The following is a 15909-nucleotide window of genomic DNA, read 5'->3' on the forward strand; positions in this document are numbered from 1 at the left end:
GACAAAGTGTGTGCAGATTTTTGGAACTGCATCTGGATGTTCACATGGCGAAATATCACTGTCGCATTGAGTAATCACATCTTAATGTTATGTGGAGGGAACTAAATTGGTTAGACTTTAGTGGAGAATTTGGAAGAATGTTGTGTTAAGCTTATCCATTTTGTAATTTTGGCGAAAGATGCCTGCGAACCTTTGAGAGCTCCGTCTCTTGAACACACATACCGGGATTCACCATGGTTAGGATGAGTATGTTCCTTGCACATTCCCTCTCCTGTAAGCTGGCCTGGTGGTCTACTACCATTCTTAACTGCATGTGTAGGGTTAAAGAGCTTTGCTCTGATCTCTTATTTATATGACCAGAGAGCTCTGTCTAAAGCCTACTGTATTTGATGTTTAGATATTTTTTTGTAGTCAAACATTATTTTATCCCTGTGATGTTAACTTGTGTGGAAGAAAACCTTTGTCACATCTAGTAATATGTTGTAAGATTAATGTTTGTTTCACACAGTGGATGCTGCCGTTATTTTTTTGTTGTTACATTTAGAACATTAGTCACCTTGGTGTGAAATGTCTGTCTTTGGAACATGACTTGTACTTGCCTCTACTTTTCGTTAAAATTACTTAAGTCAGAAATTTCAGCACATTATATCTAATTATGATAAAAGCCATCAATCTGAAATTTTGGGCAGAATCTTCTTCCCCTTTCAGAGGTGTGAGTGGAGGTGGGAAGGCCTGATATTAGGCAAGATGGTATCAGGACTAATAGCCAATGCCTTCCCACCTCCATCACAAGTTACTTCTAGGCAAGAAGGCTCACAGTCGGCCTACACACCCCACCTCCAGTAGAGGCCCTATCGTGGACAATTAATGACCACTTATTGCAATTTTTCTAGTTCCAGACAGGCCTGTCAACATACGGCCTGCACGGCTGAATAAACTGTGGGAGCTGCATATCAGCTGGAGACAGGAGCATGGGCGGGCTCTCGATCTACACTAAACAGTGTATGTTCAAGGGCATGGACGTGGAACAGGAGATGGCAGCTGTTCTTTCTGCCTCTGGTTGGCCAGCAGCTCTAACCAAGCGGGCTATTGCATCCTGGGGTCCTGCCACTATCCTCCTAATTGTTTGATGGGCAGAAGATAAGGCAGGCCTTTCTCACAAGAGTCAACATGGTTGTCTCATCATTTTTCCAGGCGGTGAGCAAGACACCCACCAAAACAGAAGATTCCATCTATTAATTCCATTTCTCTCTCGACAGATGCTGCCTGACCTGTTGAGTGTTTCCAGCATTTCCTGTTTTTATTTGATCTATGGTTGGGTTTGTTTGTTGCTATCGGAAAAACATTAGTTACAGTATCATTCTCCAACTGTCCAATATTTTATTACTTTAATGAGACTCAGAACAATATTAACAGTGTCGAAAATTAGCGCTTTTTTGAAATTACCACTGGCAGCAAGTGAAACCCAAGTTTTGCAATCTCTCTTTACAACAATCTGAGATCTCTATCTGCTTCAAGCAGATGACCATCATCCCAGTACCAAAGAAAAGCCAGGCAGTGTGCCTTAATGACTATCGTCTGGTGGCTCTGACATCCATCATAATGAAGTGCTTTGAAAAGTTAGTCATGGCATGAATCAATTCCATGCTCCCAAATTGCCTGAATCCATTACAGTTCACCTACCGCCGCAACAGGTCCACAGATGCCATCTCCCTGGCCCTGCACTCAACCCTGGAACACCTAGATAATGAGGACACCTATGTCAGACTCCGATTTATTGACTTCACCTCAGCCTTCAACACCATTATTCCTACGAAACTCATCTCCAAACTCCGTGGCCTGGGCCTCGGCTCCTCCCTCTGTGACTGGATCCTGAACTCCCTAACCCACAGACCACAATCAGTAAAGACAGGCAATATCATCTCCTCCATAATCATCCCCTACACCGGTGCCCCACAAGGCTGTGTTCTCAGCCCCCTACTATACTCCTTATACACCTATGATCGTGCGGCCAAATTCCCCTCCAACTCGATTTTGAAGTTTGCTGACGTCACCACCGTAGTGGGTTAGATCTCAAACAATGGTGAGACACAGTTCAGGTGAACTGGTGCAACAACAATAATCTCTCCCTCAATGTCAACAAAATGAAGGAGATAGTCATCAGCTTCAGGAAGCGTAATGGAGGACATGCCCCTGTCTACATCAACGAGGATGAAGTGGAAATGGTCGAGAGCTTCAAGTGTCCAAATCACTAACAAACTGTCCTGGTCCCCCTATGCCGACACTATAGTTAAGAAAGCCCACCAACACCTCTACTTTCTCAGAAGACTAAGAAAATTTGGCATGTCCGCTACAACTCTCACCAACTTTTACAGATGCACCATAGAAAGCATTTTTTCTGGTTGTATCACAGCTTGGTATGGCTCCTGCTCTGCTCAAGACCGCAAAAAACTACAAAGGGTTGTGGATGAAGCCCAGTCCATCACTCAAACTAGCCTCCCATCCATTGACACTGTCTACACTTCCCACTGCCTCAGCAAAGTAGCCAGCATAATTAAGGACCCCACGCACCCCAGACATACTCTTTTTCCACCTTCTTCTGTCTGGAAAAAGATACAAAAGTCTGAGATCACGTACCAACCGACTCAAAAACAACTTCTTCCCTACTGCCATCAGACTTTTGAATGGACCTACCTTGTATTAAGTGATCTTTCTCTACACCCTAGTTATGACTATAACACTACGTTCTGCACTCTCTCCTTTCCTTCTCTACATACGGTATGCTTTGTCTGTATAGCGTGCCAGAAACAGTACTTTTCACTGTATACTAATACACGTGACAATAATAAATCAAATCAAATGGTACCAAATCGATCTGAAATACACAAAATTCCTGTCCGCTATTCTTAAAAAGTTGAAATAATTAAATATGGTTAACACATTTATTCACAGCATCACACAGCTCAATTTTAACTAAGCTATCAATGTCATCACCTCAGAATTAAAACTGTCAAGTGATAGGAAATTCATTTCAATCACAATAAGGAAATTGTGTTAATTATATGACATGATAGAATATCTTGGTACAATGAGATTTTGCTCTATATTGATATTCAAAATAGGACAACTTAAAGCTTAAATAAGAGCAAAACACCACAGATGCTGGAGATCTGAAATAAAATTGAAAGCACTGGGAAATCTCAGCAGGTCTGGCAGCATCGGAGGAGAGAGACCTACCCTAGTTCCAAAAAAGAGTCATATTGGACTCAAAGCATTCATTCCGTCTCTCTCTCCATTGTTTCTGTTTTTAAAAATGTTTTGTTTTTATTAAGAAGAAAGCTTCCCTGTTGGGATGCTCACTGTACTTGCTGCCAATCGTTAATAGCTGTGAAAGAATGAAGCTGCAGTACTTACAGTGATTTGACACCACACACAGTGCAGGCCTGTAAGACCCTGATAACACTTGATGGTTTTATGGCACTTGTCACATTTCTTTGGGCAGTTTCCTTCGACCCAGAAGTGATGCATTACCTGTGGGAGACATGCATATCATTTGTTTAGAAAATACATCAAAGTCTGGAGTTTAACGTCAATACAATTCTCTCAGTGAAAGATAAGTCAGAGAGGACAGCTTACGGTTGCATTCTTTTTTGACTTGACGTAGGTGTTGATGCAGGAGGGAGGGGCTCTGGACACACAGCGCTCATGAACTGTATACTTGCAGACTGCAGATTTAATAGCATAGGTCAGTAAATCAACTTTACCTTTCTTTTTTATTTTGACTTTACCAAGTCAAAATCAGCAAAAACAGCATATTTTTAAAATCAGGCTTACTGATAGTTTCTGTTGCAAGATTACCATCAATATACACACAAAAAACATTTAAACACCTGAAAAGAAAAGGATCTATAGTCAAAAGAATACTATCTTACTTTTTTTTAATGAATTACTCAAGATAGGACCAGAAGCAAGCCATTCAGTTCCTCAAGCCTGTTCCACCATTCGTGGAGATGTGTGTTCCTTCAAAGCTGTGCATCCGTGCAACAGTAGCACACAATTATTACAGCCCTGCATATCCTGATGTTAAATGAGGTTTACTGAGGTCTACTCTATCTCTCGAGCAAAGGACTTTTAGTTAAAGTTTGTTTATTAGTGTCACAAATAGGCTTACATTAACACTGCATTGAAGTTAATGCGAAAATTCCCCAGTCGCCACACTCCGGCACCTGTTCAGGTACACTGAGGGAGAATTTAGTACGGCCAATGCACCTAACCAGTACATCTTTCAGAATGTGGGAGAAAACCGGAGCACTCGGAGAAACCCATGCAGGCACGGCGAGAACGTGCAGACTCCGCACAGACAGTGACCCAATCCAGGAATCGAACTTGGGTCCCTGGTGCTGTGAGGTGGCAGTGCTAAATACTGTGCCACCATTCCCGCCTGGACAGGAAATTAACAGAGGCAAGCCAAACCTAACATGCTTAATCAGGTGGAATGAACAGCCAACTTGCAATAGTTCCTGGAGTCCAAAGCTATCACTCAGCATTGGTCTTTCTTGCAGCACCCTCACCGACCATTCAACTTGCAACTCCCCTTCCCAACCCTTCAGCTCACTCCTTCTTCCTCTCACCTCCCTCCTGTTTGCTGCTTCCTTCCTGGCCATCCCAGGAGAGGTAAGGGGAGGAGGGCTGGGGAGTATAGTGGCAAGTCAGGAGAGGTGACGAGCTGGAGGCAAAAGCAATGAGTTGGAGGTAAGTTAAAAGTAAGTCAATAATAGTGGTTAAATTATTAAGAGTCAGTCAGATGGGCTCATCAAGTCTGCACTGACACTTCACCTGATCTACCTAGTTCCATTTACCAGCACTTGGCCCATAGCCCTGAATGTTATGACATGCCTAGTGCTAATCCAGGTACTTTTTAAAGGATGTGAGGCAACCCGCCTCTACCATCCTCCCAGGCAGCACATTCTAGACTGTCACCACACTAGGTAAAAAAAAAGTTTTTCCTCACATCCTCCCTAAACCTTCTGTCCCTCACCTTGAACTTGTGTCCTTTAATGACTTACCCAGTTGCTCCCTATCTGCTCTGTCCATACCCCTCATAATCTTGTACACCTCAATCAGGTCACCTCCCCGAGTCTTTTCGGCTCTAATGATAAATTTAAGATTGAATCCAGTAAAACTGACAATTTGTGGATTAGCAGCTTACTGTATCAATGGTGGTATTCTTTCTTTAACTTATTTTAAAGTACATGTTATGTATAGTTTTTTTTCCTATTCTGCTGGTGGCACACATCCTTGCCTGGATGTTGGTGCACATAACAAAATTCATTCCACACATGGATGGAAAAAATTAGAGGGAATATTGATCATGACTGATCTATATCCTAAATCCTGTCTCCCATCTTGATTCCATACTCCTAATACCTTTGGCTAGGAAATATATGTAGTGAAAATATAATTGTGGCAGCATCTACTGCTTTTTCTGGGAGAATGTTCCACCTTACCATCACCTTTTGTGTGAAGGAGTGCTTCTAGCTTTTCTAATGAATCGTCTGGCCTCGATTTTTAAGATTGTGACCTTGTTTCACACTCAAGCTAGCAGAAAAGATTCCATCTATCCAATCAATTTCTTTTGAAAATATGAATATCAATCAAAATCACCATTTAATATTCTATATTCCAGGGAATAAAAGACTAGTTTATATAATCTCTCGCCGCAATTGAACCCTCGGAACCTTGTGAATTGGTGATTCATTCCTTCCAAGATCTTGGGGCTGTAACAAAGGTGAGTAAAGTTAAAAACAAAATGGCTGCAATATCGCACAGGTAGACTGTTTTTGCCCTCCCTCATCTTCATGGGTGAGAGCTTTGGAATTGGCCCACACATATGTGGCCAATTACTGTTCTTGCGCACTTATTAAAAGCCGGTCTCCGGAAATGTTTCCATTATTCCCAAAGGGGGCCAGCATCTAGCAGCTGTCTGGGCCAGCCCAGCTGTATGAAGGCGAGGACCATGCTTGGGATAAATCATGGTGTGGGATGAGCTTAAAAAGGGATGTATATATGCTTTTCAAAATTTAAAGGACTTGCATCCCTTTGAAATAAAAGTAGCCCATTGCCACTCAGAGGAGAAGTCACCATTAAGAACTTTGCCAGTTCAAGGGGGTTGTCACCCTCCTGGCATCACACTGGCATTGGAACAGTGGACAAGGATTCTATATGAGTACCAGGATGGATGCAGTTGGAAATGGGTGTTGCCATCTCAGAAATCAAGATCAAAAGAGATGAGGATCAGTAGTCTGCACAGGAAGGGCAAGGTGCCAGGCATCTGAAGGTCAGAGGAGAGGGATGAGGGACACAAAGGACAAGATGACATTATCCTAAGTATGGAATCTACAGGCAGAGGTGAAGGTGACTAAGACACCATGCTGAAGGAGACAGCAACTCTCTAGGGAGATGGTCACAGACATTGTGCCTTTGTCAGTGTGGACCTTTGTGCATCGCAGAGATGGCTGTACACCAGTGCATCACCTAGGTGACAGATGCCCTCTTTACTGATGTTGGGCAACACATCTGATATTAGTTGATTTATTGTCACATATATTGGGATACAGTGAAAAGTATTGTTTCGTGACAGGCAAAACAAACCATTCAGAGAGTACATAGGGGAGAAGGAAAGGAGAGGGTGCAGAATATAATGTCACAGTCATAGCTAGGGTGTAAAGAAAGATTAGCTGAATATAAGGTAGGTCCATTCAAATGTTTAGTGGCAGCAGGGAAGAAGCGGTTATCAAGTCGGTTGGTATGTGACCTCGGACTTCTGTATCTTTTTCCTGACGAAAGAAGGTGGAAGGGATATGTCCGGGACACGGAGTCCTTGATTATACTGGCTGCTTTTCCGAGGCAGCGGGAAGTGTAGATGGACTGCTGCCATTGCATTATTAAATCAAAAATAAACTTGTGCTTAATCATATAGATAATTTACACAAAAAATATTGTATGGTATTACAGTCTAAAATTTATGAAGTGAGGTGGGGGGGGGGGGAGAATGGTCTCAGAAGCAAGAATGTTAAGAACATTTATTTGAAAAGGTTCCACCCTTTAAGCCAGCCAAATCAAGAATCCCCAGACATACATCTGGTCGACCAATTGAACGAAAAGGACAAACGGGACTATTGGATCTATTCAGGCTTTCTCTCTGCCATTAAATCTCACCTAGAAGGAAAAATCAGTTCAGAGCAGCATTCTTATTTTCCACAAACAATACCAGATGGCAAATGGGTAGAACAAAAATAGCAACGTGATCCACTTTCCGAACAGGGCCAGAGTGTGGCGACTAGGGGATTTTCACAATAATTTCATTGCAGTGTTAATGTAAGCCTACTTGAGACACTGATAAATAAACTTAAACTTATTTAACCATTGTTCTGAAAGACAGAAAATCTAAATGATCAGAATTGTCTTGTATGTTATGAGCTATAATTGGCTTTACAATCCATCTCTGTTGAGACAAATTAGATAAATCTGAAAAAAATCTGAAATTTTACCTAATTCAGGTCACTTGAATTTTTATTATACATGGTTTGACCTAATAGAACATTGTCTGAAAAATGAAATGTTTCAGTGTTATTTTACTGACTACAATCTGTGCTTTTAATCGGATTTAAAAGTCTACACCTCATTCAAATTGCTTAATTCAAATGACCTAAATTTGTGTTTTGGAAGTATATTCTATGTTAATTATATTGCTTAATTCGAAACACCAGATGATTCGATTTTTAGCAGGAGACAGGAATTTTACAGATCCATAGTCTGCCATAGATTACGAAGCAGTATATGTTACAGAGTGACTGGGTTAGCTTTAGATTGTAAATCCACTGACAAATAAACTAGGCAAAAAGCATGCCATAAATAAGGGTGGCCTAGCGGCACAGTGGTTAGCACTGCTGCCTCACAGCTCCAGGGACCCAGGTTCAATTCCGGCCTTGGGTGACTGGGTGGAGTTTGCACATTCTCCCCACGTCTGCATGGGTTTCCTCCGGGTGCTCCGGTTTCCTCCCACAATCCAAAAATGTGCAGATTAGGTGGATTGGCCATGCTAAATTGCCCCTTAGTGTCCAAAGACGCGCAGGCTGGGTGGATTCGCCGTAGGAAGTGTGTGGGGTTATGTGGATAGGGCAGGGGAGAGGGCCTAGGTCAGATACTTTGTCACCAGAGTTGGTGTAGATTTGATAGGCCGAATGGCCTCTTCTGCACTGTCGGGATACTATGATAAATAGAAGCAATGGCCAAACCTTTTTTTTTAGCTTGACGGAAATTTTCATTTGTCAATCATTGATTAAATTGTTACCAGAGGATTTAATCTGAAATGCTGTTTACTTCAAAGGATTGAATTTCTCATCAAAATAATGAAAACAGTCATTTCTCTCCATAATTAACCACCAACTAACATGACATCGTACGCTTACAGAGTCTCATGATGTTACTCGTGGATTACTAATTACTGAGAAAAACAAACATTCTCCCAGTTTGGGTTTGTTGAAATAAATAATTTCACCCTGATTTAGTGTTCAGTAGGATGTGTACCTATTTGATGCTTGGACGCATGCTGCACAGGAATGAAGCAAAATACATAGTGCTGTGCGTTCCCTAAAATTAATCAAATCTTCAAGTAAATAACATTGAGTTCCTCTACTTTAAAACCGAGGGCTAACAGGATAGTCATTTAAGGATAAAATCACCCTGGAATTATAGGACACAGCAAGAAGTACAGCCTCATCTTATTAGTCCATTAAGGCTTAAAAGTACACTAGAATGCCACTTTATATGCTCTGCCAAGGCAGAAAGGAACATTATTGAAATATATAATTCAGCTTGTATATTCGAATAATGGATTTAGAAAAAGATGTGGTTGAACTGCACGTTTGAAGTGGTCTTGACAGTTTATTTTCCACATTATCATAATACTCACAGGAACAGCAGAGACCCTGCTTGCCGAAACCAATCAGTATGTTCAAACAGAGATTGCAGTAAGCAGGTTTGTTAAAGTGCTTTAGTCTCCACACGTGCTGTCCATCATCCTTCACGTTCTATGAAAGAAGAACAAATCAATAGTCCAGGTTAGAGCATTTCTTTTGTGATCTGGACCTTCAATGAAATAAAGTAGATTTATAAGGCACCAATTCCCAAAGCACTTTGAAAATTACACCTGCAGCGTAATTACTGTCAATGACAAATGACATGGCCAATTTATGTACAGCAAGATTCCACACACAACACTGTGATAAATCACTGCTTAATCTGTTTTGCTGGCATTAGTTGAGGAATGAATGTTGTCCAGGGCACATGGTGCCACATAATCTTTAACTTCAGCAGGGCCTCGGTTTTGACATCGTATTCTGATCGACAGCACCTCCAACAATGCAATATTCACTTAAGCCTGTGCTAAAGAGTTAACGTAAGGAATATTTTCAAATCTCGGGATAGGATTTAAATGCACAACATTCTGACTCATAAGCAAGTGTGCAAGCAACTAAGCCAAACCAACACTTGCTGCAAAACAAAGATATGGGAGTCATTAAAGATGGCAATAGAGGAATTCAAATAAGATTAAGAACATTAACAAGATACAAAGTCTTTATTACTGTCATCTGATGCAAATTGCAAATATTAGATCACTCCCTAGTACCTATGGACATTTTCTCCCCATCCTCTTTCTGGGTCCCCGCTCCCCTCTCACGCAGTAACCTTAGCCAAGGCTGTGATTGGAAAATTTGATTTCTGCTCTCTATTAACCAATGCCAAGAAGCCATACAAGAACAATCTGGAAATACTCTGCATCATTTTCTTTTCCCTGTTGGACTTGAGGGGAGTATGCAAGTCTCTGGCCTCTACTTGGTACATGTCCAGAATGGAATGACTGTGATCATGAATTTGATCATTCCTAAATTATTCTGTTGGTAACGACCATAAGACCACAAGACATAGGAGCAGAATTAGGCCACTCGGCCCAACAAGTCTGCTCCGCCATTCAATCATGGCTGATATTTTTCTCATTCCCATTCTCCTGCCTTTTCCCCATAACCCCAACTCCTTTATGAATCAAGAACCTATCTTTCTCTATCTTAAAGACACTCAATGACCTGGCCTCCACAGCCTTCTGTGGCAAAGAGTTCCACAGATTCACCACTCTCTGGCTGAAGATATTCCTCCTCATCTCTGTTTTAAAGGATTGTCCCTTTAGCCTGAGGTTGTGCCCTCTGGTTCTAGTTTTTCCTACTAGTGGAAACATCCTCTCCACACCCACTCTATCCAGGCCTTGCAGTATTCTGCAAGATTCAATAAGATCCCCCCTCATCCTTCTAAACTCCAATGTGTACAGACCCAGAGTCCTCAACCGTTCCTCATACGACAAGCTCTTCATTCCAGGGATCATTTCTGTGAACCTCCTCTGGACCCTTTCCAAGGCCAGTACATCCTTCCTTAGATACAGGGCCCAAAACTGCTCACAATACTCCAAATGGCGTCTGATCAGAGCCTCAGAAGTACATCCCTGCTCTTGTATTCTAGCCCTCTCGACATGAATGCTAACATTGCATTTGCCTTCCTAACTGCTGACTGAACATGCACGCTAATGTTAGGAGAATCTTGAACAAAGACTGCACTGGTAGTGCATTGGGTTAATAGAATAGATACACTAAAGTGTGACATATATAATGGTGCATCAGTGAAATCAGCAGTCATGTGCTAGACTCTCCCTTGAGAGGTTAGAATACACTGTATTCAGCAGAGTCATACCAATTCCGTACCTGTTCGTATATTATGTAAATAAAACAGTTTAAACGGAGTACCAGGGCAAGACTACAGTCTGTTTAGGGAAGATAGGTCGTGCATACCAGAAGTCAGGAATTATGTCAAGAGTCCACAGAACACGATGGTAATACAAAGCAGGGTAACAGCAATGGTGACACCAATCTAGCTGGGGATTGGTGTCATGGACAGAAACACAGAGAGAATGAAGGGAAACTTGGTATCAGCTCATACTTACAACCTGATGGAGGAGAGTGGAAAACTGGATACCAATAGCATTGCTAGGACCTGTCCAGCAGTCACCACCCTTCCTGCAGCAGTTCAAAGACTTTGAGGGCCCACAGAGAGGCTAGAGATTGGAGTTTTGGGAAAGAAACTTCCTCAGGTACTAAGCAGCATCAGGTCTGCATGGCAAAGTGTAGCAGCCCAGATTAGTTTATTCCTTTCTGCTGAGAGTCTGGTAGCCGGCGATGTTTTCTTGAGGCAGAGGGTGGAAGAGTCCACTGCCGACTTTGACACCATTCTCAAAGACTTTGAACACATATTTTAGTTCACCGTGGAATCTCCTAACTGATCAAATGGTTCAATATGCAAGGCAGGCCGAAATCAGAGAAATAAACCATGCTAAAATTAATCTCAACTCTGAGGCTCTTAGTGACTTTGTGAGCTGGGTAGGCCCTGGGCAGTGGCCCCACCCACATGCAAGCCCAACAAAACGGGCAGAAGGGCCGCAAACTCCTCAGCAGCAGCCATTTTGAGAAGTTTACATTGCAGTGCAAAGAAGCAAGACAGACACCTCCAAAACCAAGGGTGCAGAAAACTTTCAGTGCAGGAAGACTGGACATCAAGTACTTCCACAAATCCAACAATTTTAAACCAAGGAAGAAGACAAGAGAATATTTATGAGATACACGCCATCCAAGAAACTGGAAATCACAACTGAGATGAGATTAAAGTTTCTAAGGAAGGTAAACAATCTTAATGAAGATCATTGGTCAGTTACTGTGCAAGTTAAAGGCTTTAACACCAACTTTAAAATTGATACTGGAGCTCGCATTGATATATCATCTGGACTGGTTTCAGCCAATATCACCCACCAGACTTTAAACTGCAAGGTCGAGGTAGCGTAATCATTCCAATAAAAAGCAGGACAATTGTTCCTCTTTGACACAAAGGGTGATATCTTGTTGATTGTCTTCTATGTTACTCACAATTAACGCACATCATTTTTTGAATGGAGATGTTGACATGCTACTGGGTATTCTGGAAGGAAAACAGATGATGGAACTGCACTGGGCAACTTGATACCTTCCATAGAAGAATTTCCAAAGTTTTATATGGAATCAGTGGATTTACAGCTGACAGCAGCTAGAGGTTAATTCAATCAATAGTGAATTCCTTTCCATCACAGAGACACCATCCACTGGACCCCAGGCGGATAATAAGATTGTTATCTCTCAGTTCTTTAGGAAGTGAGGCCAGAGATGGCGGATGCAGAGGCACTGCAGCAGGCAGTGGCCATCTGCAAGAAGACCTTGTAGACCCAAATTGACTGCTTCCTGAAGAAGACAATGAGGAAGAAGCCATTTTAGCTCAGAGTGATCAACTGGAGGATGAGGTCCTAGAGCTACCTTGTTTGAATCTCTAGACACACTACATAAAGTCTCGGTCATTCTTGTTGAGCAGTAAGCTGTGTTTCATGCAGTTGAGAAGAATCCAGGGTGCGATCTTATTGACCGTTCATGCCATGCTCCCACTGCAGTGAGGTCAGAGAATTTGGTGCCCAGTCAAATCTCCGCTCACTGTAGCGGAATGGGAAAATCCTGCCAGCGTGAACGGTGGTAACATTCCAGCCCAGATCTTTGTTCCACTGAAGCTACCAATGCAATACCTTGTATATAGCTGGTTATCTATGAAGAGATTTCCAGGAACAACAACCTGCTTGATTCCAGGCTCGAGTTCATAGAAGATCACACTGTGTCATATGAGTGTATTTTTAAGAAAGTTTTTTTTTAAAATCATGCAGTTTACAGCTTCTGTGATGTTATTGGGGGTGGAGCTAAACTGTGGGAGTCAGGTGATGGGGCCTTTAGTTTAGTTTGTGGCAGCCAGGTGATAAGGAGTTTTTTCCTTTGGGCTTTTAGTTTCGTTTTGGAAGCAGTTTAGCAGCAAGCTAAGAAGCAGTCCCACTCCCTGTTATTTTTTTGTTTGGTTCCGCCTTAAAGAAGCTGTGTTTTGGGAAATAGATTCGACTATAATCTCTTCTGAGTTTCTTCACAAGGGATTTTCAGCATTCAACCCAGGAAGCGGGATTCCTGTAACAAGTGGGCATTAACCTATGCTGTATTGTGTTTATTTGGAGGGTTTTGTGTATTGGATGTTGGTTTTAGTTAGAACACATTAAAGATATTTCCTTCAGAGTTATACATTATCGTGGTTGTGTTTCTTGTTTGTAATTGTTAAAAGTTCTTGCTAAGTGTCTTACTATACATATCAACAATATTGTTAATTAAACTTTGTTTTTGATAAAAGCTCCACATGGATCAGTTGAAACACACCTGAAGTGAAACCTCTCATGTTCCTCCTCGCCAAGTTCAACGTATACAGGTCAGACAAGCTTCATAGGACATGTTGAAGTATCCAACCTGACTTGTAACAACTGCCAAAGAGTTGTAACACTGATTTCCAGCATTAAAGGTCAACTGACACCCACATTTCAATCCCAGCTGAAAATCTTCATCCCACTGGAGCTGTCCTTTAGAGTAACAGCCGAGGCAAAATCTTCAGAGCTTCCACAGTTTCAAAATCCTGTATAGGAAACTTATCTACAAAAATGTTCTCTCCAGGATGCTCAGTTACTTGGAATTTACCTTAATGCCATCTTAGAGATTCATCCCATTGTAGAAAATGGTGTTGTCTTATCTTCTTATCCTAAAATATTTTTCCCATTGCCCAAAGTAGAGCTCTCTCATATGGAGAAAAGTAGCAGTTTTACCACTGCTTACAGAAAGAGTACATCCTTTCCAAAATGTCCTCGGGAAATCATCTCGCCTTCCTTTCCCGAAATGCCGATAAGAACTTGGTCATTTCTCTTCTTGTCATCTTGGAATCTCAGATCCTCAGTATCCTTTCTTCTTTGATGCAGCAGTGAATGATACTGTTATGGTTGAGGTTAGAAACTCCAAAGTATTTCTTGAAGCCCGCCTGAATCATAAGTTTTGCATCTTGAATTTGGCTAGGATAAGCATGATGTGTTTCACTTCAGGTGTGATTCAAATGTCCCACTAGGGAGCTTTTATCAAACAAAGTTTAATTAAGAATATAGTTAACATGAAAAGAAAATTAGCAATAACTTCTAACAATTAAAAACAAAAACAAAAAAAACCAAATAATGTATAACCCTTAATGAATATATATAAGCTGTCCCAATCAAACAGACCTCCATAAACAACCCTTTAGACAGGTTTAACAGAGCATAGACAAAGGCTCACATAATACTGGGATTGAGGTCGTTAGTCGAATTCTGCAGTCAAATGCTCGAGATTCAGAACAGTTTGAAGACAAGACAGTTTTCCAAAACACCAGAGAGATTCTGGTCCAGCCCCCAACAACTGTAGATTTTCACCCTTCATAAAAGCAACATTTCGCTTTCAGCTAACCAACAGAATTTCCAAAGAAAAAAAACCACAGGGAGAGAGAGGCTCCTCTTTCAGCTCGATGCTAACACTCCAGCTCCCAAACTGAAAATGAACTCCTGTCACCTGAACTGCCCACAGGTTTTTTCTGCTCCCAACAATGACATCACCAAAGGCTGTGAGCATGAACATAGAACATAGAACAGTACAGCACAGAACAGGCCCTTCGGCCCACGATGTTGTGCCGAGCTTTATCTGAAACCAAGATCAAGCTATCCCACTCCCTATCATCCTGGTGTGCTCCATGTGCCTATCCAATAACCGCTTAAATGTTCCTAAAATGTCTGACTCTACTATCACTGCAGGCAGTCCATTCCACACCCCAACCACTCTCTGCGTAAAGAACCTACCTCTGATATCCTTCCTGTATCTCCCACCACGAACTCTATAGTTATGCCCCCTTGTAATAGCTCCATCCACCCGAGGAAATAGTCTTTGAACGTTCACTCTATCTATCCCCTTCATCATTTTATAAACCTCTATTAAGTCTCCCCTCAGCCTCCTCCGCTCCAGAGAGAACAGCCCTAGCTCCCTCAACCTTTCCTCATAAGACCTACCCTCCAAACCAGGCAGCATCCTGGTAAATCTCCTCTGCACTCTTTCCAGCGCTTCCACATCCTTCTTATAGTGAGGTGACCAGAACTGCACACAATATTCCAAATGTGGTCTCACCAAGGTCCTGTACAGTTGCAGCATAACCCCACAGCTCTTAAACTCCAACCCCGTTAATAAAAGCTAACACACTATAGGCCTTCTTCACAGCTCTATCCACTTGAGTGGCAACCTTTAGAGATCTGTGGATATGGACCCCAAGATATCTCTGTTCCTCCACAGTCTTCAGAACCCTACCTTTGACCCTGTAATCCACATTTAAATTAGTCCTACCAAAATGAATCACCTCACATTTATCAGGGTTAAACTCCATTTGCCATTTTTCAGCCCAGCTTTGCATCCTATCTATGTCTCTTTGCAGCCTACAACAGCCCTCCACCTCATCCACTACTCCACCAATCTTAGTGTCATCAGCAAATTTACTGATCCTCCCTTCAGCCCCCTCCTCTAAGTCATTATTAAAAATCACAAAGAGCAGAGGACCAAGCACTGATCCCTGTGGGACTCCGCTAGCAACCTGCCTCCAATCCGAAAACTTTCCATCCACCACCACCCTCTGTCTTCGATCAGACAGCCAGTTACCTATCCAACCGGCCAACTTTCCCTCTATCCCACACCTCCTCACTTTCATCATAAGACGACCATGGGGGACCTTATCAAACGCCTTACTAAAATCCATGTATATGACATCAACTGCCCTACCTTCATCAACACACTGAGTTACCTCCTCAAAAAATTCAATCAAATTTGTGAGGCACGACTTGCCCTTCACGAATCCGTGCTGACTATC

At 42.0% G+C, this 15909-nt stretch overlaps 1 protein-coding gene across 6 annotated transcripts in view; it reads right to left on the reverse strand.

The window, feature by feature from the left end:
- Positions 1-15909, reverse strand: part of dgkb (diacylglycerol kinase, beta) — a 679678-nt gene that overhangs the window by 467955 nt on the left and 195814 nt on the right. For all 6 annotated transcript variants that reach the window (XM_078228107.1, XM_078228097.1, XM_078228136.1 and 3 more), the window contains 3 exons: positions 8975-9092; positions 3637-3725; positions 3415-3531 (listed from right to left, as the gene is read on the reverse strand). In XM_078228107.1, coding sequence (XP_078084233.1) covers positions 3415-3531; positions 3637-3725; positions 8975-9092 — 324 coding nt within the window. The remainder of the gene's footprint in view (positions 1-3414; positions 3532-3636; positions 3726-8974; positions 9093-15909) is intronic.

This window comes from Mustelus asterias, chromosome 2, assembly GCF_964213995.1.
Source record: "Mustelus asterias chromosome 2, sMusAst1.hap1.1, whole genome shotgun sequence".
NCBI classification, from domain to species: Eukaryota; Metazoa; Chordata; class Chondrichthyes; order Carcharhiniformes; family Triakidae; genus Mustelus; species Mustelus asterias.